The sequence below is a fragment of the Lithobates pipiens genome, unplaced genomic scaffold, assembly GCF_037356315.1.
Source record: "Lithobates pipiens isolate NorthernLeopardFrog02 unplaced genomic scaffold, aLitPip1_a1.2 Scaffold_19, whole genome shotgun sequence".
Taxonomy (NCBI): Eukaryota; Metazoa; Chordata; class Amphibia; order Anura; family Ranidae; genus Lithobates; species Lithobates pipiens.
The window spans coordinates 434,996,517-435,024,445 of NW_027507764.1; the positions used below are offsets into that span (position 1 = coordinate 434,996,517).

Consider the following 27,929-nt stretch of genomic DNA (forward strand, 5'->3'; position numbering starts at 1 on the left):
CCGTCATCACCAGTAAAAACAATAAAAAAAATAAAAGTCCTTAAATCTATCCCATAGTTTGTAGACACGATGCGCAAAGCTATCAATATATGCCTATTGCCATTTTTTTACCAAAAATATGTAGAAGAATATATATATCGGTCTTTTTTATATATATATTTTTGGATATGTATTATAGCAAAAAGTAAAAAAATGTTTTTTCAAAATTGTCCCTTTTTGTTTGTTTATAATGCAAAAAATAAAAAACGCAGAGGTGATCAAATACCACCAAAAGAAAGCTCTACTGTGGGGGGGGAGGACAATTTTATTTGGGTACAGTGTCGCACGACAGCGCAGTTGTCAGTTAAAGCGACGCAGTGCTGTAGCACAAAAAATGGCCTGGTCATTAAGGGGGAAGATTCGTATGTGGGAAACTGTGCCAAATGCTTTTGCAAAATCCAAGTATACCACGTCCACAGCCACCCTCTTTCCAAAGTTTTACTTACCTCCTTATAAAAAGAAAACAGATTTGTCTGACAACTTCTGTCTTTCATGAATCCATACTGTCTGTTGAATATTTTCCCTGATGCCAAACATGGCAGCATATATATGATATAGCCCCGCCCCTATATCCACCCACAGGACCCGTTTACCTCTATAAAAGTATGACTTATGCCGCGTACACACGGAGCACACACAGCAGAGGTCCGCCGGACTTTCCAAACGAGCGGACCTGCCCACACACGACCGGACAATCTGCCGGACTATGGTGGGAGTCCGTCAGAATTTTCAAATGTGTAAAGTCTGTTCATTTTGAACGCGGCTCCAGGTAGACGGGACTAGCGCAGGAAGTCAATGTCGCCACCTCCATCGGCAACATTGACACCCCGCTGGCCACACAACGCATCCCTGCCATTGCGGCCAGAGAGAGCATTGTGCCAACATCACAAGGGATAAGAAGAGAAGAAAGCGGTGACAGAAGACCAGGCCACCGCTAATAAAAGAGCTATAAGAAGATAGCGGAGGCCCAGCAAGAAGAACCAAAGAGGGGGACAAGACCCCCGAAAAGGGGGACAAGACCCTAGAAGTCGGAAGAAGACCCCCGGACAGCGGCGGCGATGAAGAAGAAAGCCGGGCTCCTCCACTAGTAAAAGAGCAGAAGATATCGGAGTAGTCCGGCGAGAAGACCCCCCAACACGGAACACAACCGGAGCTGTCCAATAAATTATTTTAAAAACATGTGTTGTGTTTTTTTTATTTACACTTTTTTTCACCAGGTGAATGGGTAGGGGTACATGGTACCCCAATACTCATTTACACAGGGTGGAGGGCCGGTATCTGGGGGCCCCCTTATTAAAGGGGGCTCTCAGATTCTGATAAGCCCCCCACCCGCAGACCCCGACAATCAACGGCCAGGGATGTCGGGAAGAGGCCCTTGTCCTCATCAACATGGGGACAAAGTGGTTTGGGGTGGCCGCAGTGCCCCCCTTCCCCAAAGCACCCCCCCATGCTGAGGGCACGCGGTCTGGTACGACTCAATACGGGGGCGCTTGCTCGTCCCCACCCCCTTTCCTGACCGCAGGCTACGTGTTCGGATAAGGGTCTGATATGGACTTGGGGGGACCCCCACACCATTTTTTTGACATAGGGCTTCCCCTTTAAGTCCATACCAGGTGACGGAGCCAGCGAGGTGTCAATGTCGCCGATGGAGCCGGCGACATTTACTTCCTGTGCTAGTCCTGTCTACCTGGAGCCGTGTTCAAAATTAACAGACTTTACTCCGTGTGTGGGCACGTCCGTTCATTTCAAAAGTCCGGCGGACTAGCAGACAGACGGCCAGAATGTCCGCCAGACTGCCGAGTCCGGCGGACAATTTTGAGTCAAAACTTCTTTCTAAGCCCGCCGGACTTTTGGAAAGAAAAAGCCCACCGGAGCCCACACACGGGCGGAACCAAGTCCGCCGGATAATCTGATCGTGTGTACGCATCGTAAGAGATATCTCCCCCATTCTCCTTTTTGTCCTCAAAAGATCAACAGCTACAGACCGTTACACTCAGGATAAAGCTCTTACCTGACAACTACACCATAGTCCTTCTGGGTTCAAGCCCCTCCCAGCATGCAGTCCCACATCTTGGGCTGCTAAATACACTGTCAAGGTGGGGAACCCCTTCTAGTAGTCTTTTGGGGTTGAGATGTGTTTTTTCTCTCTCTCTCTCTGTGGATGCCTTTGCTATTCAGGCATCCAGAGATGCAGCATGTTATTCTGGGAAACAGTCAATGACAGGGAAGTCTTGCTATCCTAGTAATGGGGATAGAAAGGGGGGTTGCCCTGATTTATTTTATTTAAATTTGTTTAAAAAAAGGGGATATATATGTATTTTTTTTTTCTCTAGCTTCCCTTATTTCTCTCTGTTACCATGCAGTCCCCCTTGCACCTTTCGGTTCTTCTACTAGCACAAGCATAAAACCACATAACCAAGACCACCGCAATACCAGGTAAGGGTTGACTTTGGGTAAGTAGGAAGATTCGGGAAAAAGAGTGTGTTCTGCCCTGATGAGCGTGTCTTCCTGTCTATTGCAGTCCCGGCCCTAGGAGGTCCAGTGGCCCTGTGGATCGTCAGGATTTTTCCAGGGCAGAAAGTGACTCCTCCAGTCCTGGCAGACCCCAGTACAAAGGACGCAAATGTATGCTTAAGATAACACACACAGCTTCTCCTCTGAGGGCTCAGTGCCCGAAAGGCAAATGTTGGTCATGTGGAGATGACCCTATGCCTGGAAAGCTACTTTGCAGCAAGTGCCTCAGGCAGCTTCCCAGTGAGCAGGAGTATGAGAGTCAGCAGGTGACAACCTTGCTCAAGAAAGTAGTCCCCAACTTCCTGGAAGAATTTTAGTCTCCGACAACCAGGGGCAGAATTGGACAAACAGTGTGGGCCCTGAACCAGGTCTAAACCAAGCCATTCAACCCTCTCTAACTAGAGGGGTACCAGGCACTTTCAGGGGTGACTCCAGCCCAGCACATTAGGCAGGCTGATTCCCCAGACCCAGTATTACAGCCAACCTTCAAGGCAGAGGGAGAAGATATATCCTTGGCAGAGGATTCTGAAGGTTCAGGCTTTGATTTTGCGCTAATACCACCATTCATTAAGGCAGTAAAAGCTGAAGTGGAATAGGAGGATCCGGAACCTCCTCCAAAGAAGGAGAAAACCTATCATCACACACACCATACAATCTGAGTTTAAATTGTGTGGTAATCGCTGCACCTCACACATTGGGTGCCTTTATCCTTTCAGGGCACCCCAAATGCGATGCGATTCTGCTGTCAGTGTCACGTGGGAAAACACGCCTTTAAAAACATTGTGCGAAGCTGGTTGCCCCTAAATGGGAGAAGGAGCTTCTTTTTGCACAAGTAAGGCACTCAAGTGAATAGGCTGCCCCCATGCGAGTTGCAACACTGTGTACAAAAATTGCATAACAGAACAGAGCCCCATAGAATATCGCTGGAAAAGTCTAAAGTTGAACTGGACCTGTTGTTGGCTGAATCGGCTGATAAGCCCATCAGCAGATCCAGTCACGCTATATATATACTGAAGCAAACAAACCTGATACTTTTCTAGCTATGCGCCTTTGTCATCCAGAGCAAACCATATCCCCTTTAGACTGACAAAAACACCTATACTAGCAATCCCGTGAAGGTACTGAGCGAATTCCGCAAATGATTGGAAGACCTATACAAAGCTAAATCCTCCTTCTCTCACTCTTCTGCTGAAAAATTGTTTCGCGACATACCCGTACCCACTTTGACTGACTCCGACTGGGAATCCCTAGAAGAACCTATCTCAACCGAGGAGGTTACTGCAGCAATTAAGACTCTTAAATCTCGCAAGAGACCCAGCCCCGACAGGCTTTCCGGCACTTATTTTAAAAAATTTGCTACTATCCTAACCCCCCCTCTATGCAATTCTTTTAACGCCCTACTACAAAGTCATGCCTTTGGCCGAGACACCTTGACTGCTATAGTACCAATGATACCCAAACCCAACACTGACAACTCCCTATGGTCAAACTTCAGGCCCATCTCCCTACTTAATCTGGACATCAAAATCCTAGCTAAAATCATGGCATTACGCCTTAATCCTCTCATTGGAAGACTAATAAATAAGGACCAGGTGGGCTTCATGCCTCGACGGCAAGCTAGTGATAATATAAGGCGGGTTGTATTGCTCCAACATATAGCCAGAATTTGTAACATCCCAATGCACCTCTTGTCTCTTGATATTAGGAAGGCATTTGACGCAGTGTCCTGGCCTTATCTAAATTACATTCTCAGACGCTGGGGCTTTGGCCCACATTTTTTACAATGGGTTTAACTCCCTGTATATTCACCCGCAAGCTTATATTAAATACTCAGGATTCCGCTCGGACAGTTTCCCTATAGATAGGGGGACTAGACAGGGATGCCCTCTTACCCCCTTACTTTTTGCTCTGGTTATCGAGCCCCTGATTAGGGTGAGCCCAGATATCAAGGGACTAGAGATTGCATCCACCTCCCATAAAATCTACCTATTTGCAGACGATGCACTCCTCTATGTAACCTCTCCTCGCACAACCCTTCCAAATCTTATCCAAATTTTAGACAAATTCGCAAACATATCAGGCCTAGAAGTTAACCAGTCAAAATCCAGGGCTCTCAATGTGTATCTCCCACATTCTGAACTAGTTCATCTATGAAGTTACTTCCCCTTTATTTGGTCTACCACCTCTCTACCATACTTAGGTATAAAACTAATCGGAGACCCAGCTTCCCTCTACCAAGCAAACTACCTCCCCATGCTAACGCATTTGACCTTTCTTCTAGACACCTGGAGACCTCACTGTGTCTCTTGGCTGTAGAGTAGCAGCTGTCAAAGTGACCATACTCCCTAAACTCTTATATTTATACAGAGTCCTCCCGATTGCTGCCCCCTCATACTTTAATCAAATTATCCAATCTCGGGTATTCAAATATATATGGGGGATCAACTAAGCCAGATACTACCACGCCGCCCAGCTGGCCCAGATCACTATGTTTCATGCATGTAAAACATATGTTTCATTCTACTGAAGTCCCAACGTGGGTCAGCTTGGAGGCGATAGACCTCTATCCCTTAATGGTATCTAACATACTTTGGTTGCCCGCATCAGCCCGAGGTCCCATAACCAACCCGGTCACACGTCATTCATTGAAATTATGGGACAGATTACGAGGTCCCTTTAAACTGGTGTCTCCTCACACTCCATTACTCTCCTTTATAGGCCATCCATTATTTTACACTGCTTTCACTGAACCTGGTTCCTTTCGCCTTTGGTTCCAGGCTGGACTGCACAGGATATGCGACCTTGTTACGGACACCACTCTAAAAACATTCCCAGACCTCCAAACCCAAGCTGAATTACCCTCCAATGAATCCTTCCACTATCTCCAAATATCTCACTTTGTTAAGATAACGATTGGTTCCTGTTCTTCCGTGGACAGCCTATCTCTTTATGAAAATATCTGTAATTCAGATCCTCACGCCCCAGGTATATATCACGTTTATATAACCATTTTACTTCCCCATCAACCAACCTTCCTCTTTATGCTGCACAGTAGTCCAAAGACCAGCAATTAACCCTCAATGGAGAGGACTGGTCTAATATTTGGGCCAGTGCTAAATCCTCCACCCAAAACGTAGTGCCCCTGGAGGCTAATTATAAGGTGCTCATGCGGTGGTACCTTGTTCCCGCAAGGATCGCAAAATTCTTACCAACCTATTCACCAGCATGTTTCCGGGGTTGTGGAGAGAGGTGTACCCATTCCCACATCTGGTGGTCATGCCTGAAAGTGCAACAATTTTGAACGGCAGTATTCCAAACAGCCTCCACTCTACTTCATGAAACCTTGACCTCTGACCCTGCCTTGGCTCTCCTAAACCATATACAGGGAGATTATACTAGGGCACAAATCCGCCTCCTGCTCCAATTAACCACGGCTGCTAAGCAGACAATAGCCAGAGCCTGGAAGACCCCAAAACTTCACATAGCAGAAATGAAAAGCAAAGTAACCCAAGCCATGATCCACAGCAAAATTAAGGCAACATTTCTAGATCGTATTCGCCAACATTCTAAAATTTGGACGCCCTGGGCAGATAACATCCTTCCAGTTGACTTCGACACAAGTCTGCTTATACCATAAATCTCAGTAAAAATACTACTGAATGATCCGGTAGCCCTCTGGGTTCTCATGCGGTCCCGCCGACACTACTATACTCTTTCTGGCTCTACTCTTTTCTTTTTCTACACTTCTGTACACTTCTTCTCTTTTCCCATCCCTCCTCTTCTCTCTCTACCCTCTGACTAAAAATGTTATGTACATACCCCCTATAACAAGAACAAGGCCCATAGCCTAAGAATTCCTCATGATCAATATTACCCTGACCTGATAATGATTGGTTTGTGTTATGTGTTATTGTTTCAGGGGCACTCCTCACTGACACTCGATCTTTTCTTTACAGTTGTATTACTACTCTGCCCTGTTTCGTAGTAATGACCGCTGATAACACTTAAAATGTTGCACTATTATTTCTGTAAACGTTGTATACTATCTATACGGTGAGATACCTATTGTACCATCTAAACAGACTACTTCTTGTTATATTCTGTGGTCTTTTATGGATAATAAAAAAGTTTGAAACAAAAAAAAAAAATCACATAACAGGAACACTAGTCCCCTCTACGTGACAATATCAAATGCCTCTGAAAAGTGACCTAAGCACAGATCGCTTTTCAGTGCAATAGCATATCCTGCTGCAAGTGTGAACAAGCCTTTGGGTTCCATAAGAGGAACCTAAAGAAACAGGTAGCTACCTTTCCTCTTATGACAGAAATTAGAGGTCTGTTTCAGGAGGAATGGGAGAAGGGGGAGAGAAAAATCCTCCTCAATATTTCCTTCACATTTTATTATGTGAAACTTACCTGCAAACAAAGCCCTCATTGTCCCCGCTGGAGGACGCATCCATCTTAACCCATCTTCCTTCCGGGTCCTCGGACTCCGGCTGCATGACTGTCTGGAGTCGCATGACATCACTACCATGCATGCGCACAGGAGCCGATGACGCCATCGGTTTGCGCATACAGTAAATATCTCCTAAATGGTGCAAGTTTAGGAGAAATTTACAGTATTTATAGGTAAGTCTAATTATAGGCTTACCTATAGCTACATACAATCAAGGGAAGTTTACTTCCTTTTTAAAAGCTTTTTTCTTATTTATAGCTTTTTTTTTTTATTTTAGCCATAATATATGTAGGTTTTATTTCTAGCCTTTTAAATTTATTGCCCATGGGAATATACATTATATTGCCAAAAGTATTGGGATGCCTGCCTTCATATGTACATGAACTTTAATGGCATCCCAGTGTTAGTTCCTAGGGTTCAAAATTTAGTTAGCCCACGCTTTCCAGCTATAACAGCTTCAACTCTTCTGGGAAGGCTGTCCACATGGTTTAGGAGTGTGTCTATGGGAATATTTGACCATTCTTCCAGAAGGGCTGGTCCAAATCATTTGGTAGAGGGGGGATTATGGTGTGGGGTTGTTTTTCAGGGGTTGGACTTGGCTCCTTAGTTCCAGTGAAGGTAACGCTTAAGGCGTCAGCATATCAAGACATTGTGGACAATTTCATGCTCCCAACTTTGTGGAACAGTATGGGGATGGCCCCTTCCTGTTCCAACATGACTGCGCACCAGTGTACAAAATAAGGTCCATAAAGAAATGGATGAGCGCATTTGTGGTGGAGGAACTTAACTGTCCTGCCTCAACCCGACAAACACCTTTAGGATGAATTCAAGCTGAGACTGCGAGCCAGGCCTTCTTGTCCAACATCAGTGCCTGACCTCACAAATGCGCTTCTGGAAGAATTGTCAAACATTCCCAGAGACACACTCCTAAACCTTGTGGACAGTCTTCCCAGAAGAATTGAAGCTGTTATAGCAACAAAGGGTGGGCCAACTCATTATTGAGCCCTACGGACTAAGACTAGGATGCCATTAGGGTTCATGTGCATGTAAAGGCAAAGGTCCAAATACTTGTGGCAATATAGTGTACTTTGTAAGAGGAAAACCCGCTCTAGGTGTCTGAATCTGGATAACACCTTCCTTGCCTTGGGTGCTGGCTCAGTATGTAGAGTGCATATGAGCAAATAAAGATCCAGATAGCCGCACTCCAAGATAGGTCGTTTTTTTTATTGAAGATACAGTCTGTACAAAACAGATTAAAATTGCAAAATATTAAAGGGTTTCACACCGCTCTCACTGGTGATTAACCACTTGCCGACCCTCCGCCGCAGTTGTACTGCGGCAGAATGGCATGGCTGGGTGAAACAACCTTATGTAGCGTCGCTTCGCCTTGGGCGAGTGCCCAGCAGTCAAAATCAGCGCCAGGCTACACGGGGCACACGGAGAACCGGGATCTGTGTGTGTAAACACACAGTTTCCGGTTCTCTGAGGGGAGAACAAACAGATCGTCTGTTCATACAGAGTACAGAGTATGAAAGCATTCTGTCATCTCCACTACACTGTCCACTCCTCCTTTCAGTTAGAACACAAACTAGAGAACACATTAACCTCTTGATTCCCCCCTAGTGTTAACCCCTTCACTACCAGTGACATTTTTACAGTAATCAATGCATTTTCTATAGCATTGATTGCTGTGTTTAATGCCTATGGTCCCGAAAATGTGTCAAAATTGTCTGATGTGTCCGGCATAATGTCGCAGTCCTGATAAAAATCGCAGATCAAGAAATCACCATAATAAATATAAAATCATAATCATGAATGAACATGTGATTAAATAAATATGTGATACGTGATAAATACGTGATAGAATAACAAGTCCTAAAATAAAATAAATAATGTATTATATCAAAGTCAGGTGAGTAAAGTGAAAGTGATGACTTAATCAAATTCTTCTGTGCAAACAGGACTTGTTATTCTATTACGTATTTAACACATATTTATTTAATCACATGTTCATTCATGATTATGATTTTATATTTATTATGGTGATTTCTTGATGTCATTTATTGTCATCTACTATTACATTATTTTAGCTTAATTTTATGCACAGCTATTTTCTATGTTTTGGTTATGGTGTTTGTAGATATCTTACAAATTTGAGCTGTAGCTAAATGTTTAGTGATTTATTTATTTTGTTTTTAGCACGGTATCAAACTCTATTTTTTCCACTTTAAAAATCGCAGATCACCGCCATTACTATAAAAATTTATAATAAAAATGCTATAAAACTATCCCCTATTTTGTAGACACTATAACTTTTGCGCAAACCAATCAATATACGCTTATTGCAATTTTTTTTTTTTTTACCAAAAATATGTAGAAGAATACATATCAGCCCAAACTGAGGAAAAAAATGTATTTTTTATATATTTTTGGGGGATATTTATTATAGCAAAAAGTAAAAAATAATGCTCTATTTGTTTGGGTGCAACGTCGCACGACAACGCAATTGTCAGTTTCTGCGCTATTAAACAAAAAAAAGCGTAAATTTTCAAAAAAATGTTAGTATTTTTTACTTTTTGCTATAATAAATATCCCCCAAAAATATATAAAAACATTTTTTTTTCCTCAGTTTAGGCCGATATGTATTCTTCTACATATTTTTGGTAAAAAAAAATGCACTGATTACTGTGTAAATGACACTGGCAATGAAGGAGTTAACCACTAGGGTGCGATGAAGGGGTTAAGTGTGTCCTAGGGAGTGATTCTAACTGGGGGAGATGGGCTTCCAGTCACATGACATCTCTGTCATGACACTAGCCATAATGAGGAAGTATCTTGTTTACATAGGCACTTCCCCATTCTGAGGCTCCATGACATGATCGCCGGTAGACATTGAGCCCGCCGGTTCCGCGGGCACGATCACGCTATACGTGGCGGGCGCGCGCGCCTGCTATCCCCAGCTGTTAAAGGGGCGTACGCTCATTTGCCCACTGCTGCCATTGTGTCGACCTATATCGGCGTGCGGCGGTCGGCAAGTGGTTAAGCTCCAGTGAGAGAGTGTGAAAAGCGTTAGAGTTTACAATTTGAATCTGTTTTGTACAGACTTTATCTTCAATAAATGAAACGACTATTCTTGGAATGCGGCTATCCTGATCTTTATTTGCTCATAGTGTACTTTGTAATGTGTTCACATACAATCTTTTTGAAGAATTCCCATTTCTGTTCTGTTTTCATCGATATCAATATTCCCTCCCAGTCTAAGCCTTGGAGAGCAGGCCCCATCCTTGGAAAATTTGCTCTCTTAAAGTTCAGTTTTTTATATTTCCAGTATGTACTTGTTACTTATCGCTTACCTTAAATCAAATCATGTTATGGTCACTGCTACCCAGATGTTCTTTTATATGAACATTAGAAATAAACTCTGCATGGCTTGAGATGACCAGGTCCAGCAAAGCGTCATTCCTAGTCGGGGCCTCTATGAACTGGACCATAAAATTGTCTTGTAATAGGTTTGTAAATGTAATAGGTTTGTAAATTTTATATATCATAAAATCGTGGGTGCGTGAGGATCCCCGCCGATTGTCAGCTTCTCTGCCGTTCTCGGTGGCTTTCGACTATTTTTGGCCGCACTCGTCCGTTCTCGCCGGCTTTCGGAAATTTGAAAGCCGCCGAGAACAGTCGAGTGTGGCCGAAAATAGCGGAAAGCCGATGAGAACGGCCGAGAGCTACCGAGCAACACCGAGATACACAGGACATCCGCTCTGTATCTCAGCGGCACCATTTTTAAAAGGCAAGCCTGCAAAAGACACTGACAAGGCTGCAAATGACTGACAAGGCTGCAATGGAAGGCTGCAAATTACTAACAAGGCTACAAATGACTGCAATGCAAGACTGAAAAACTGAGTTAGACTTACCGGTGACGGTATTTCTAAGTGCCTTTCAGGACAACCCCGGAGAGAGTGTAGCTCCACATTCTTATCAGGAAACACATGCCCACTTTACAAACACCTTCTCTTCCTCCATGGCTTCAGTTATTGTGGCCTTCCGACACTGGAAAACAAAGCACAGAAAGCACAACACCATGGTAGAACTTAATACATTTACTAAGCATAACCTAGGGAGGGAAGTAACGGTTGTCCTGAAAGGCTCTTAGAAATACCGTCACCGGTAAGTCTAACTCAGTTTTTCTCAAATCGCCTTTCAGGACAACCCCGGAGTGGATAACCGAGAAACTTACCCTAGGGCGGGACTACTGCCTGCACTACCTTCCTCTCGAAGGCCTGATCTACCGCAGACAGTAGATCTAACCGGTAGTGCCGGAGAAATGTCGAATAACTGGACCAAGTGGCAGCCTTGCAGATTTGTTCAGGCGTTGCACCGGCCCTTTCAGCCCAGGAAACTGCCGTGGATCTAGTAGAGTGCGCCGCAATACCTGAGGGAGGTATTTCTCTTTTCGCTTTATAAGCTTCTGTTATAGCCAGCTTAAGCCACCTACCCAGCATACTCTTAGAAGCTTTCTCCCCCTTGCGTGACCCAGAAAATATCACAAAAAGGGCGTTTGACCTTCTAAAGTCTTTAGTCATCTTCAGAAAGTGCAATAAGCATCTTCTCACATCCAATGTGTGGAAAACTTCCTCTCCTGCATTAGCTGGGGTTGCAGAGAATGTAGGTAACACTATTTCCTGCGATCAATGAAAAGCTGAGGATACTTTCGGTAGGAATGCTGGATCCGTCCTCAGTACTACTCTGTCCGGATAAACTCGAAGGAAGGGTTCTGTAATAGCTAGGGCTTGGAGCTCGCTGACCCTCCTGGTGGAGGTGATGGCCACCAAAAAGATTGTTTTAAAAACCACCTTCTGTAAAGAAGCTTCTTGTAAGGGTTCAAACGGTGCTCCCGAGAGACCCTGCAAAACTGTTGACAAATCCCAACTGGGAAAGTCTTTAAGGGCTACTGGTCTACTTTGAGCGAGAGCCCTAAAAAATCTAGAAATTAAAGTCTCTTTAGATAAAGTATTTTCAAAGAAAACTGATAAGGCTGCCACCTGAGTCTTCAGGGTGCTGACTGCTAGACCCTTCTCCATTCCTTCATGGAGAAACTCCAAGACGGACACCGTGCTCTTGACCTTGAGCTCTCTAGAACTACACCAGGAGTTGAACTGCTTCCAGACCTTCATGTAAATTGCCTGGGTAACTGCTTTCCTGCTAGATAGCAGGGTCTTTACTACTTTATCTGAGAGCCCTTTGGCTTTTAAGAGGTCCTCCTCAGAAACCAGGCGGTTAGCTGTAGAAGTTCCACCTCTGGATGATTTACTGTCCCCTGGGATAACAAATCTTTTCTGGGTGGTAACCTCCATGGGGGCTTCGAGGCTAGGTTTCAAAGACCCGCGAACCAAGGCCTTTTTGGCCAAAAAGGAGTGACTAGTATTAAGTCTGTCCCTTCTTCCCTGAATTTCCTCAGCACTAGTGGAATTAGAGGAAGGGGGGAAAGGCGTAGCACAGCTGGTAGTGCCAGGGGTGAGCAAATGCATCCAGCCCTATTGCTGCATCTCCTCGGTGAAGAGAAAAGAATCTGTCCACCTTTGAGTTCTGCTGGCTGGCAAACAGGTCTACCTGTGGAACCCCCCCAAGCCTCGGAAATCATCAGGAACACCTCCTGATTCAGGCTCCATTTTGCCTCTAGCAATTTCCGCCTGCTTAGGAGGTCCGCAAACAAATTCTGAGAGCCCTTCAGATGCACTGCCGATAGTGAGGCCGTTTTCTGCTCTGCCCAGGCTAACAACAGATTGGCCAACTCCATCAAGCTCCTGCTCCTGGTTCCCCCTTGTTTCATTATGTAGGTAACCGCTGTTGTGTTGTCTGACAACACCTGGACATGGTGACCTCTCAAATTCTGCTGAAAGGCCAACAAACCCAGAAAGATCGCCTTCAACTCCCTCCAGTTGGATGATCTTTGAGCTTCCTGCTTGGACCAGACCCCCTGAGATGTTTGACCATCCAGGTTGGCCCCCCAGCCCCAGGCACTTGCGTCTGTTGTTAGTCGCATGTCCAAGGGAAAAGTCCACACCAGACCCCTTGAGAGATTTGCCTGGTCTCTCCACCACCAAAGAGCCCTTTTCGTCCTTGACAAGATTCTTAACTGCTTTTCCAAAGGATCCTGATAGGACCAACTTGACAGAAACTCCCTCTGAAGGGGTCTGGAATGGAACCTGGCCCACTGAACAGCCGGGATTGCTGCCGTAAACAGGCCCAGAACTTCCATAGCCGTCCTGATCGAGACTGCCTGGTTGCTCTGTATCCGCTGTACAGCTAGCTGCAACTTTTCCTGCTTTTCCAGTGGCAGGAAAACTTTCTGGACAATCGAGTTTAACGTATACCCCAGAAATGTAATTTCCTGTGAGGGGATCAGGTTTGACTTCTCTAGATTTAGAAGCCACCCCAGGCCCTCGAGGTGAGACTGGGCCATCTGGAGATTGACTAGGAACTGCTCCCTGAAGTCCGCAAAAAACAAAAGGTCGTCCAGATAAGGGACAACTGAAATCCCCTTTAAATTTAGGGGCTCTTTGTAAAGACCCTGGGAGAGGACGAGAGTCCGAATGGCAGAGCCCTGAATTGGAGGTGCCACACCGAACTCCCCACATTCAATGCCAGGCGCAGGAACTGCTGCGATGCCTGATGAATGGGTATATGAAGGTAGGCATCCCTTAGATCCAGGGATGCCATAAAACATTCTGGGGTCAACAACTTTGTGATGGAAAAAATTGTATCCATCCTGAAATGCTTGTACCGAATAAACCCATTCAGAACTTTCAGATTCAGGATTAAACGGTACTTCCCTGAGGGTTTTTTCACCAGAAAAATATGGGAGTAAAAACCCCTGCCCTGCTGGTTTACTGGGACTTGAATTAGAACCTCTTGCTGTATCAGCTCCTGTAATAAAAGCTTCATTGCAGAGGCCTTCTCCTGATCCCTTGGCAATGTTGTCACATAAAACCTGCTCTGGGGTGGTTCTGAAAATTCCAACCTGTACCCCTGATCGACAATGCTCTTCACGAACAGATTTGGAGACAGCCTGTCCCATTGTTCGCGAAAAGCTGACAGTCTCCCCCCCACTGGGGAGAGATTGTCACTTGCTCTTGGGGGTCTGCTCTGGGGGAGATCTAAAGAGGACTCCACCCCTGCCTTGCCCTTCTGCGAACCCCATCTGCTCTTGCGATCCTGGTCTTTTTTATGGGACTGCTGAAAAGCACGAAAATTCTTTTTGGAAACCTGCTTTTTCTTAGCTGGAAAAGCCTTTTTTTTATCGGCCGTCCTATCCAGCACTGACTCTAAATCAGGGCCGAAGAGCAAGTCACCTGAGAAGGGCAGACCACACAGTTTGACCTTAGAGGCCGTGTCTCCAGACCATGTTTTCAGCCAAACTGCTCTCCTGGCTGAATTTACAAGAGCCGAGGACATGGCGGCCAGTTTGACCGATTCTGCTGATGCATCTGCCATATATTTGACAGCATTCAGAATCAGTGGAAAGGACTCTAAGAGATCCTTGCGGGGTGTCCCCGCTTCAATATGGCTCTTCAGTTTCTCTACCCAGCATTCCAGGTTCCTGGCCACTACCGTAGCTGCCATAGCTGGCTTTAGACTGACTGACGCAGCACCCCAAGCCTTCTTAAGGATGTAGTCAGCTTTCTTGTCCATTGGGTCTTTAAGTATCCCCATATCCTCAAAGGCTATATCCGTTCGTCTGGATACCTGCGAGAAAGCTGCATCGACTCTGGGTTTTTTGTTCCAAACCTCTGAGTCTTTATCTTCGAAGGGAAACCTTCTCTTGAGAGCTTTAGAGAAGAAATGGGCTTTTTCTGGGTCCTTCCACTCCTTTCTCACCGAATCTGAGAGGACCCTGTGGACTGGAAAAACTCTTCGTTTTGTTTCGTCCAACCCCTGGTACATTTTGTCATGAATTGACAGCTGTACCTTTTCTTCTTGAATTTCTAGAGTTGTGTAGATTGCTTTAAGGATGTCATCTACCTCCTCTAGTGATAGCTTGTACTTAGAGCCCCTGCTATCTTCTTCCTCTTCCTCCTCCTCAGAATCCCTGAAGGAGATGAGAGTACTACCCCCTTCGTCTCCAGACTCCTCGGTCTCCAACTGTCTGGACGACAACGCCCTGGGGCTGGGCGGCAAGTTCTGAGGCTCGGTCTGTGCGGGAGGGTTTTGTATCAGGATGGACCTGACTGAACTCAAGGAGTTTGTCAGCTCTTTAACCGAAGAAAACAAATCCTTATACTGCTGGGATGTTTCCTCTTCCACCAACTCTCTGATACAAACTCTGCACATTGCCTTCTGCCACGAATCTCTGAGAGGGGTCTTGCAAGAAGGACATTTTCTCTGACCTGGCTTAGCTTTTCCTAGTGATTTTTCCTGAAACGACATGCAGGCTTAACTCACGAAAAGCTATCAACTACCAGTTGCTTAACACCAAGCCAGTGCAGAGACCCACCACCAAACAGACCACTAGTGAGACCCCAGGACTAGGCTGCAAAAGGTCAGAGCGAAGTCACCTCTGACCTGCAGCGACAGGCCCCCAAGAGGGGGGAACAGACAAAGACATAGCCCAATAGTGAAGCAGAGGGTGCCACTGCACCTTACATACCTGGGCTGGACCGGTGCTTGGGGCGCCTGTCTCCACCATAGCTGGCTTACACGCCTCCATCGCTGAGTAAGGCAGCATTCACAAACAGCTCCGCCATTTTTTTTAATTTTCCCGGCCGCCGCGTCATCAGGGCCGGCCGGAAGCGGAAGCACACGGTCACCTGACCCGCCCCATGATCCCTGCGTTCCAGGAGCTTGAACCACAGCGCCACGCCCCCTCAGAGCGCCCGCGCGTCACCGTAAACGACGCTGTCGCCGTCCGGGACCCGACGCCGAAAACGGACCCACACTGCTGACCCGCAGCGACCTCCTCCAGCGACAGAGCCCTCCCTGTGCTAGTCCAGCGGACACCGGGCACCCGACGCCGGCACTCCGAGGGTCCTTACCCCGTGAGATGGCGGGACCAGGAGCTCCAGGAGTCCTCTCCCGCTGGAGATGCTGCTGGGGGCCAAGAAAAAAGACAACCAATACCTTAAGGTAAGCCTTATTCCCCTGCAGAGAGTGTAGCTTTCCCCTGGTTCAGGCACATGCTTCCTCCATGGAGGAAACACAATAACTGAAGCCATGGAGGAAGAGGAGGTGTTTTTAAAGTGGGCATGTGTTTCCTGATAAGAAGGTGGAGCTACACTCTCTCCGGGGTTGTCCTGAAAGGCGATTTGAGAAAATGACACTGACAAGGCTGCATTAATGGACATTTAAATATAAGTTTTTTTCCTTAAACTTCCCTCCTAAAAGTTTTTTTCTTTACAATTCCCTCCTTGGGGTGCGTGTTATAGGCCGATAAATACGGTATATATATATATATATATATATATATATATATATATATATATATATATATATATATACACACACACACACACATTTACACACACCCCATAGTTTGTAGACTCTAATACTTTCACACAAACCAAACACTTTACACTTATTGCTATTTTTTTTGTTTTGTACCAAAAAGATGTAACAGAATACATTTTAGGATTTATTTATGAATAAATTCAATTTATTTATTTGATACAGTATGTTTTATAACAGAAAGTAAAAATGTTGGGATTGTTTTCAAAATTGTTTTTTTTTTTTCGTTTATATAATAAAAAATAAAAAAAACCCAGTGGTGATCAAATACCACCAAAAGAAAGCTCTATTTCTATGAAAAAAAAATTATAAACATCATCTGGGTACAGCATTGCATGACTGCACAACTACTAGTTAAATTAGAGCAGTGCTAAGTAGAAAAAAAATGAACTGGTCATCTTGTGCTGCTGCTTTAAGATTTAATATGGCACTTGTTCACACACTGAATTTTTAGTGTATTTTTCAATGATCAGTTTGCTAAGTAAGGTATCAATTTTGTGTACTCCTCTGAATGCCCTGACTGGGTGATGGCCAGTATGCTAAACCATTGTGTATCATAAATATAGAAAATAATGCTTTCAAAATTTGTTTTTTTCATTCTGGTTTCAGGGGTCATGCCTATGACCCCTTCCCTCTGCTGTGTCATTCACAGAACACAGCACAGAGATGACATTTCTGCCATGCTTTGTGAATGGCAAAGCACAGTGAGGGGGGTGAGGGCACAATACCTAAACTGGTATTGTTCACAGACAGTGTTTGGAAGCAGCAGAAGTACTTTCCCTTGTTGTATGTACCAGGAGGTAAAAACATGAGAATGTTAATGTGTGAATTAGGGCCTGTTCACACATAAACATGCATACAGATGCTTTAAAAATGGAAATTCATTGCCTTCCATTGACATGAATTGAGATGAGTTTTTATGCTTGTTAAATTGCTTATAGGTTATTTCCTCTGACATCACATCTTTTTCTTCTTTTTTGGTTGAGAGAGGGAGTGAGAGAAAGAGGGTAGAAAAGATAGAGATAGAGAGATAGAGAGATAGAGAGAGATAGAGAGAGATAGAGAGAGATAGAGAGAGAGAGAGAGAGAGAGAGAGAGAGAGAGAGAGAGAGAGAGGAGAGAGAGATGAACATGTTTTCGGACAGGCATTATTAAATAGGATGTCTAGCATATGGCTTACAAACTCATTTATTTCTATAAACCCTGACAATGAGACACCTCACTTAGCCAGCTTTCCACTACACACATTGTACTTTCTAAGGTTGCCTTATGGGTCTTTGTAAGGGATAAAATATTAAAAACATTTTTTTCCCTAATAACGAGATGACATGGATTTTGTTGTGTTAAAATGCCAATGCAACGCACTGCGCATGGCACCAGCATTGTGGTTTGAACACTGTTTCATGATGTAACCTGCAGTGTAATGCAGTACGTATGAACAGGCCCTTAAAGATAAAAACCTTCTGGCTCCCCATGGTATCGGAATGGTGTATATGAATGACAATAGTTGCAGGATTTTGCCAATGCTCCTCTCACTTTGCTTTGCCAGTCAGTGCCATCTTAAGAGCATTATAGGCCCCCGGGCAATACAGTGCACTGGGGCCCTGTCTACACACGCATGATTGCCCTTCAAATACAGCTTTACTGTGCCCGTGAATGCAGCCTCGCTGTGCCTGTGAATGCAGCCTCACTGTGCCCATCAAATGCAGACTCACTGTGTCCACGAATGCAGCCTCACTGTGCCCACCATTGCAGCCTCACTGTGCCCGCCATTGCAGCCTCACTGTGCCTGTGAATGCAGCCTCACTGTGCCCACCATTGCAGCCTCACGGTGTCTGTGAATGCAGCCTCACTGTTCCCACCATTGCAACCTCACTGTGCCCACCATTACAGCCTCACTGTGCCCATGAATGCAGTCTCACTGTGCCCACAATTGCACCCTCACTGTGCCCATTAATACAGACTCCCCATCGCCTGGTAACACACACACACACAGCGGGCATCTCCTCCTGTGTATCACAGAGCATGCTAAGTCTCTATTCGGTGGCCATGCTGTAACAAGGTCCCGCCCACCTAGACCGGCTCGTGTGATAGGCGGAACACTGATTCAATCTACTAGTACACAAGTCGGTCTAGGGGGGGCGGGACCTTGTTACAGCACGGCCGCCGAACACAGACCCAGCCAGCTCTGTGATACACAGGAGGAGGAGGAGAGAGAGAGAAAGAGTGAAGCACTGCAGCCACAACTCAAAGCAGCCCCATGGCAGGCGGCCTACCGGGAAATTTCCCGGTATCCGGGTAGGCCAGTCCTGCCCTGGCTGGGGTCGCTGGGCAAGTGGGGCCCCCCGGGCAACTTCCCAGTGTGCCCATGTGAAAAGACGGCCCTGGTGCAAGTCACGTGGCAATGTTAAAGTGTAAGTTAGAGATAACATTTTCAGGGAAATTAAAACTCTCAATTTTGCTCATATCTAAAAATAAGAAAAGTCTTGTAGCCAATATGTCTCTGCTCAAAAGTAAATAAAATATCCTGATGGTTATGAAAAAGTTAAAGGTCCACTTCTAACAACTTCCCTCTGTGTTAACATAATAGTTACAGAGACAGGTATAGATCTAGGTAAAGTAGCATCCACCTGCACGGCTATGCATCATTTTATGTCATCCTTCATCCATTTTCAGTTTCTGAAGGAGGTTAAAAAATTGATGAAACCCTGCCAGCATATGGTTTAGAAGCGTCATCACCCTTTGTATCATTTTCTTTTCAATCTAGATCACGATGATTGGTACTTCCTTACAATCACCTACCTGCACGGCTAATATTTTCTGAGAATTCTCCTGAGAGGCGGCCTGGAAGTGAGCCAGCCCGGCCTGGTTATAGAGGCCTCGTTGTTTGAAAAACTCCACCAGAGCCCGGTGCATCCTGCTCTGCAGTACTGAGATCTGAAATAAATAAATAAAATAAAAAGTAAAAAAAAAAAATAAGGAGAGGAGTTAGAGAAAGAGGAGGGGGTGAAAAAAAAAAAACACAAGTCAGAGCAGGAGAGGAAATTAATGGCAGTGTTCAAGAAGAATGATGGAGGGAAATATAGAAAGCAGTCAATAGCCCATTCTGCACTGTACAGACCTGACAGGAATTTCACAGTCTCTTGATTTTTCAGCCCACTCATGTGCATTCATCAGAAACCAGTCACATCTGGCTGCCAGGATGGGGGGTTAATTTTCTCTAAATGCCTCAGCAGTTTTGTTCTAGCTGAAGCAAACTCTGTGACTGCAAAGCTGATGAGTAAAATATTTCTACTTCACCCAGTTTAACTCAAAACCGATAGCTTTAGGACATATTGAACCCTTTTTGTTTTTTTTTGTTTTGTTTTTTCCATAGAAAAGGAATCCTCTGCGGCTTTTGGAAAAGCACATCAGGTCAGCAGTACATTTAAGATGCAAGGTTAGGACTTTGATGGACATTGTGTTTTTACTTCTTCTTCTTGTAAAGCTCATCATAGGCAGGCAATGTGTGCTGCAGAGCATGACAAAACTAAAGAGAATTAACTCAGCCATCAAATGCGGAGGGAGAACAATAACAGGATATAAATTCCACACACTACTCCCTATTAATCTGGCTTGTGGTGAACATGTGACACGTGAACATGTACCTGAACCAAGTTCAGCTACAAAATATGCTGATTTTGAGACACTGGATGTGATATACAAAATGTATCACAGCCCAAGAACCACATCGCACTTCTGTGTTTACACTGAGAAAATGAAAAAGTAAATAAATAATTAAGTGCAATAGAAAAGAGAATATAGCATTTTTTTTATTCCTTTAAAATTGTGAGGGGGAAGCATAACATGCTTGTCACCTTTAAAGTACTGGCTATGCTCCTGTGCTAGAGTGCCAGTATGGCTACCATGCAGTAAGACCCCTTTCACACTGCAGCGTTTTGCAGGCGCTGGCTATAGCGTTAAAATTAGCGCCTGCAAAATGCCCTAAAACAGCTGTTCCATTCACTCCAGTGTGAAAGCCTGGGAGGGTGTCAGAAAAAGGCCTGCCAGCAGCTTCTGAAGTCACCGCTCCTCCATCGCTGCTCCCCGTTGAAATCAATGGGGCAGCACTACGATACCACCAGCAAAACGCTGCTCTGGGTGTGCTTTGCGGGCAGATTTAACCCCTTTCGGCTGCTAGCGGGGCAGTTTTAACCCCTTTTGTGGGAGCAGATTTAACCCGTTTTCGGCCGCTAGCGGGGGGTTAAAACCGTCCCGCTAGCGGCCAAAAAGGGGTTAAATCCGCCCACAAAACGCCACCCGAGCGGTGTTTTGCTGGCGGCATCGCAGTGCTGCCCCATTGATTTCAATGGGGAGCAGCAGTGGAGGAGACCGCTCCAAAGAAGCTGCTGGCAGGACTTGAGTGGATGGAGCAGCTGGAGTGAATGGAGCAGCTGTTTTAGGGCGTTTTGCAGGCGCTATTTTTAATGCTACAGCGCCTGCAAAATGCTCCAGTGGGAAAGGGGTCTTACTGCACGGTAACCATACTGGCCCTCTAGCACAGGAGCATAGCCAGTACTTTAAAGTGGTTGTAAACCCTTACAAGTCACTTTGACCTACAGGTAAGCCTAGATTAAGGCTTACCTGTAGGTCCAAGAAATATCTCCTAAACCTACGCGGTTTAGGAGATATTTGCCGAAAGACAGGCACCGCTGTCTACGGTGCATGCGCCGTAGACAGCGGCGCTCAGGCGCACTGAGCGTGACACCCGTCAACGGCGATATGCCGTGCGTGGCGGCTCCCGTGTGCCTGCGTGGGAGTGACGTCATCACAGCTTTGCCAAATGACAGCGGCGGAGCAGCGAGACCCACCGAGAAGATGGATGCGCCGGACTACAGGGGACAGCGGTGACATCGCTGGCTCCTGTGTCAGGTAAGTGACACATAATGGACTATTATGTGATGCATAGTAGTCCATTATGCTTTACCTTTGCATGGAATGAAAGAGAAAGTAAACCCATCAGGGTTTACTTCCTTTTTAAAGGTGACAAGCATGTTATGTTTCCCCAATTTTAGAGGAATAAAAAATACTATACTCTCTTTTCTATTGCACTCAGTTATTATATATTTTTTTCATTTTTGCTAGCGGCCGAATAGCGCTGCTAAAGCGACGGTAAAGTGGCGCTAAAAATAGCGCCGCTTTACCGCTGACGCTGGTAGCAGCTCAGTGTGAAAGGAGTCTTAGTGTACAGTGATCACGCCATTAACAGCTGTCACTTTGGAAATCACTAGCCCCCAAGATGACCAAAAGTGCCTTTTTCAGAATTTTTCAGTTTACACAGTTAGGGCCCTTTCACTGAGCTTGTGGGGCGATGCATCGTGGTGTGGCGGCAGTAAACACTCAAAGTATAGTATGAAATAACCTCAAAAAGTGGGATTTTACGGGCAATAAAAAAAATCTATAGAAAACTTCATATAGAAAATGTAATTTATTATAGAAAAATTGTATTAAAAAATCTCATGGTGATAATAGAAAGCATCATAAGAATAGCATTGTCAACACTGGCACACTGTATGAATAAAATTTGAAAACATTGCACATTTGGCTGTTTGAACCATGAAGTGGCAATCTACTTGCTGTTCCCTTAAATTGTGGTTTCTAACAAGGAATGCTGCAGAGAGGAATTCAAACGCGTTTCAAAATGATTGTTATGAATCTTCTTCAGGGATAAGTACCACTTGTGAAAAAACAGCTTTGTATTAGTAAAACACTAATACAAATTCATACCTAACAATATGCGTCAAATTAATATTAATACATACACTTACAAAAAAACTTTTTTCTGCTTCCTTTCAGCCCACAGCACCCTTATTCCAATGCGTTCGGGACATCCATTTTTCTGGAGGAATGCCTCTTCCAAATATTCTCATTTTTTGTAAGTGTATGTTTAAATATTAATTTGACGCATACTGTTTAGGTATGAATTAGTATTAATGTTTTACTAATACAAAGCAGTTTTTTTTTACATTTTCTATATTTGAAATGAGCTACTTTAAAACATAAACATGTTTATAAAAACAATATAAAATTAGCACAAAAAAAAGTCCTCTTTATATATTTTAGCAGCGCTCTTCACTTGCACCCAAATGAAACCAAAGTCTCATCAAAGTTCAAAAAACACGACAATATAGAAGCGAGGTAAGAGTAATATAAGGTCCTTGTTGTGACTGCAAGGAAACTTCCACCAAAGTTCACCACGTGTGGCTTAGAATTCCCCTTTGGGGATGCACCCGCCAGAAAACCTGTGTTAGCCCTTGTACACACAGTCAGAGAATCCGTCGGAATGTGTCCTATCGGACCGTGTCGTTGGATAATCTGACTGTGTGTGGTATGCATCGGACTGATTCCGTCGGAATATCCGTCGGACCCAATTTTCCAACATGTTGGAAATATTTCCCGACCAACTGGGCCGGTCGGACATACTCCGATCATGTGTAGCGAATTTTGATCGGACCAAGTGCCACGCATGCTCAGATCAAATTCCTACATCAAAGCTATTGGCTACTAGCCTAAATGTAGTCCCATCTACGTCATCACGTTCTGAAAGATCAGATTTTTCTACAACTTAGTCCGACCGTGTGTATGCAACAGTTTCGGACAAGATCCAACGGACAAAATGCAACTGAGAAAATCCGACGGATTTGGTTGTCGAAATCTCCGACCGTGTGTACAGGGGCTTAGTATGCCTTCAAAGCAAATCACTCCTTTGTTCCTCTCTCCTCCTCCACTAGATGTCAGTGTTAATGGGTTAGGGTTCCAATATACCATGTGAAAGGAATAAAAATAATGCCATAGTGTAATCCTATTTTACCACTTTATTCCTAAAAAAGGCCCCCCAAATACATTAAGCGTACCAGAAATCAAAAACTTTGAAGCGTTGATTCAAAGTGCACTGTGCCTGTTTTGACGATCCCGGTTGCCGGAAAGAGATGAAGCGTTTGCTGATGTACATCAGCAGACAACTTCCTGCTTCTTTGGCCCGTGGAACGAAGAGTTGCGGGGCAGACGTCACTTCCGGATGGTCACGTCCCTGACGTGTTTTTCATATCCATCTTCGTCTGAGGGCGTAATCTGCCAACTGGAAGACGCTATTTGTATGCACCCCCCTAGCATCATAACCAATCAGGCGCATACTTCACCTGACAAACAGCGTTCTTATCCAATAGCAGACGCCATTGAAGGACACTGGATCGTCATGAGTGTTATCATTCAGAGCAATTTAAAACATTATTACAAACATTTTAAAACACAAAATAACGTTAAATACAGTAAATTCAGCAGCCTTTGTGATTTAAAATACAATAAATTGCAATCAATTCAGCAGCACTCTGAATTACAAATAGACAGAAAAATATCTGTCATGAAATGGTCCACCCGTTGGTGGCACTGTTGATCTCTTGGATTGCAGTACCAGTGTCCACCAGCGGGTGTCTTCTAACACCCAGGGCCTGTAATAAGAGGACATACCTCCTGGTGGCACTATTGGATCCCTGGACTGTAGTACCAGCGCTCACCAACGGGTGTACTCCGGCAGTGTGGAGCAGACAGCACCTGCAGCGATCAGCTGTTACGTGAGGGTAATCAGTAGTCTTATAAAGACCCAGCAAGCCCTAACATGCTTGTCTCAGTATCACACTCTCTCCATGTAACCTGAACCTTTGGACCTGAACCTTTGGACCTGAACCTTTGGACCTGAACCTTTGGACCTGAACCTTTGGACCTGAACCTTTGGACCTGAACCTTTGGACCTGAACCTTTGGACCTGAACCTTTGGACCTGAACCTGAACTTTGCATTTACCTGACCTGTCCCTTCCTGATTCTTAGCCCTTCCTGGACCCATCCCTCTTGTCTCCTGCTACCTTGATCCCTGCTCTGCAGTCCATCCATCCGTCCTTACACTTCTACTGTTTCCCCAGTGTTTGACCTCGGCCTGGCTTCCGTTGACGTCACTGGTAGTTCCCATATATATATATATATATATATATATATATATATTACTTGTTGTGGTTGGTAGTGCACTGTTTGTTTTCATTTTCCTTTTATTTATAATAAACACGTTGTTATTGCATTCACATGCGTTTGGGTTCCCTCTGTGCAGTCCACACAGTCTGGTCTAATCACTCCCTGACAGTATACTGAGACCATCCCTGACCAGACGTGGCTGCATTGAGGAACCATCCTGACCTGTTAGTCTGCCAATATGGATTTCAATGAAATAATGTATTATTCTCTGCTGGCAAAAGAGGTTGGTGAATATTGTCGCCAGCTTCTAAAAAGGTGGTCTAGTGACCGGCTGATGGAGACCATCCGATCAGCTCATTCCCTGGTGGATCAGGGCTACATGTTGTTTGGGGATGTTCAGCCCTTAATCCAACTATGTGCAGAGCTAACCCTGACATGTAATTCCAAAGTAAGTGGTGATTTTTCTCCCTCCTTCAATTTGGGCCAAGTTGAATCTCTGGTATGGTTGTTAGAGGATGATCCAGCCTATTTCATGGAATGTTATTCCTCTTGTCCACAACAGGTGTTGTCTGATTGCATCCATTCAGTGCAATCTCTGGTTAGTCAGGCTGTGTGTGAATCAGTGTTTGTTCAACCTGTGCTACAGGCATGGTCAGATCTCCTGCATTTAGCTAAGCCACAACCTTCCAGCCCTGTCATTAACCACCTGCCTTCCCAAGTATCTATCTCCCCATTGCCTATGGCAACCTCAGTTACAACCCAGTCTACTCCACTTCCTACCAAATACTACTATCCTGTCACCAAGTGTAGCACCTATCCTGCCTGCAACCCACCTGCCTCTTCTCCACCTGTAACAGTCCCACAAACCCCTCCTCCTGCCACTGTTCCTTGGTCTTCCTTTGCCCAGATACTTTGTTTTCTCACAGCCCTGCACCTACATACAAAACTGCAGCGGCTAAGTCAAAAAAGAAACGAAAATTCTTTCCGACCCGCACAATCCTGCCAGTAACCCAACCCGCCTCCGCACCAACCAACCCGGTCCAGCCTGCATGCATGCCAGTTGTATCCGGTGGCCCACCTAAGCCTGTTGTTCCAGCTTGCCAGCCTGTTGTTCCAGCTTGCCAGCCTGTTGTTCCAGTTCCCCAGCCTGAAGTTCCAGTTCCCCAGCCTGAAGTTCCAGTTCCCCAGCCTGAAGTTCCAGTTCCCCAGCCTGAAGTTCCAGTTCCCCAGCCTGAAGTTCCAGTTCCCCAGCCTGAAGTTCCAGTTCCCCAGCCTGAAGTTCCAGTTTCCCAGCCGGTTGCTCCAGTTTCCCAGCCGGTTGCTCCAGTTTCCCAGCCGGTTGCTCCAGTTTCCCAGCCGGTTGCTCCAGTTTCCCAGCCGGTTGCTCCAGTTTCCCAGCCGGTTGCTCCAGTTTCCCAGCCGGATGCTCCAGTTTCCCAGCCGGATGTCTCTGCTACCCAGTCTGCGGAGTCGGGGCCCGCTACCCAGTCTGCGGAGTCGGGGCCCGCTACCCAGTCTGCGGAGTCGGGGCCCGCTACCCAGTCTGCGGAGTCGGGGCCCGCTACCCAGTCTGCGGAGTCGGGGCCCGCTACCCAGTCTGCGGAGTCGGGGCCCGCTACCCAGTCTGCGGAGTCGGGGCCCGCTACCCAGTCTGCGGAGTCGGGGCCCGCTACCCAGTCTGCGGAGTCGGGGCCCGCTACCCAGTCTGCGGAGTCGGGGCCCGCTACCCAGTCTTCTGAATCAGTGTCCATTAATTGGCCTGTTAAGCTTGTGCCCGTTATTTGGCTTGCCGGACCAGTGCCTGGTGTCCAGCTCACTGAGCCGGGGCCCGTCACCCAGCCTGCTGGGCCGGGGCCCATTACTCAGCTTGCTGAGCCAGTGCCTGTAATCCAGCTTGCCCTTGCAGTACTTCCTGTTCGGCCTAAGGACCCAGAGATCGCTGCCCAGCTCAAAGACCCAGAGCCTTTGCCCGCTGTCTGCCCTGATGTGCCCTGTACCCAGCTTGACGTGCCCTCATCCATGGTGTGGTTTGAGGCCATTAACTGTGGACAATTAGGCCGCGTACACACGCGGGGACTGTTCGCCCAACTTTGTCCGCTGAACAGTGTTTCGGCAAACAGTCCGCTCGTGTGTGGGCTTTCAGCGGACAGTTTCAGCGAACAGTCCGCTGAACAAGGTTTTTCGGAAATTCCGAAAAACTGTCCGCTGAAACAAAGTTTCAGCGAACAGTCCCCTCGTGTGTAGGCTTGTTCGTCAAACTAAGTTCCGCGCATGCTCAGAAAGGATTTACATGCCGAAAGTTATAATGCAGTGTATAGGACGTCGTATTTTTCGTCCCGTCGTACGTGTCGTTCACGTCATCGCGCACGGTTTCAGCAAACTGTTCGTTCGTCGTGTGTGGCCATGTCCGTCCATGCTAATTTTGAGCGGACTGTTTGCCGAAACTGTTTGACGGACAAAGTTGGGCGAACAGTCCCCGCGTGTGTACGCGGCCTTACACCTAGCTGGAGCGTCCGGAGGCCGCTCCTTTGAGGGGGGGGTACTGTCATGAAATGGTCCACCCGTTGGTGGCGCTGTTGATCTCTTGGATTGCAGTACCAGTGTCCACCAGCGGGTGTCTTCTAACACCCAGGGCCTGTAATAAGAGGACATACCTCCTGGTGGCACTATTGGATCCCTGGACTGTAGTACCAGCGCTCACCAACGGGTGTACTCCGGCAGGGTGGAGCAGACAGCACCTGCAGCGATCAGCTGTTACGTGAGGGTAATCAGTAGTCTTTTATAAAGACCCAGCAAGCCCTAACATGCTTGTCTCAGTATCACACTCTCTCCATGTAACCTGAACCTTTGGACCTGTCCCTTCCTGATTCTTAGCCCTTCCTGGACCCATCCCTCTTGTCTCCTGCTACCTTGATCCCTGCTCTGCAGTCCATCCATCCGTCCTTACACTTCTACTGTTTCCCCGGTGTTTGACCTCGGCCTGGCTTCCGTTGACGTCACTGGTAGTTCCCATTTATATATATATATATATATATTACTTGTTGTGGTTGGTAGTGCACTGTTTGTTTTCATTTTCCTTTTATTTATAATAAACACGTTGTTATTGCATTCACATGCGTTTGGGTTCCCTCTGTGCAGTCCACACAGTCTGGTCTAATCACTCCCTGACAATATCTCAATAGATTATCACGCAAGACCACATATGTGTCAATATTACGAAGGTACCAATTGCTATAGTGGGGCATGTAAAAATCGGATAAAGTGTTTACACAAAACTCTCCCCAATCTCCTCCGTAAATGAACATTGGATTTAGCTTGCACATAATACAATGAATTATGCAGTCATTTTCTACAAATATGCCGACTGAACTAATACACATGCGAGTATTTAAATTCTGATAAGTCTTTATGGGTGTA

General features: G+C 45.7%; 1 protein-coding gene across 2 annotated transcripts in view; it reads right to left on the minus strand.

Moving 5' to 3' along the window:
* Window positions 1–27,929, minus strand: part of CCDC178 (coiled-coil domain containing 178) — a 447,704-nt gene that overhangs the window by 39,348 nt on the left and 380,427 nt on the right. For both annotated transcript variants that reach the window (XM_077492627.1, XM_077492628.1), the window contains one exon: window positions 19,313–19,447. In XM_077492627.1, the coding sequence (XP_077348753.1) occupies window positions 19,313–19,447 (135 nt within the window). The remainder of the gene's footprint in view (window positions 1–19,312; window positions 19,448–27,929) is intronic.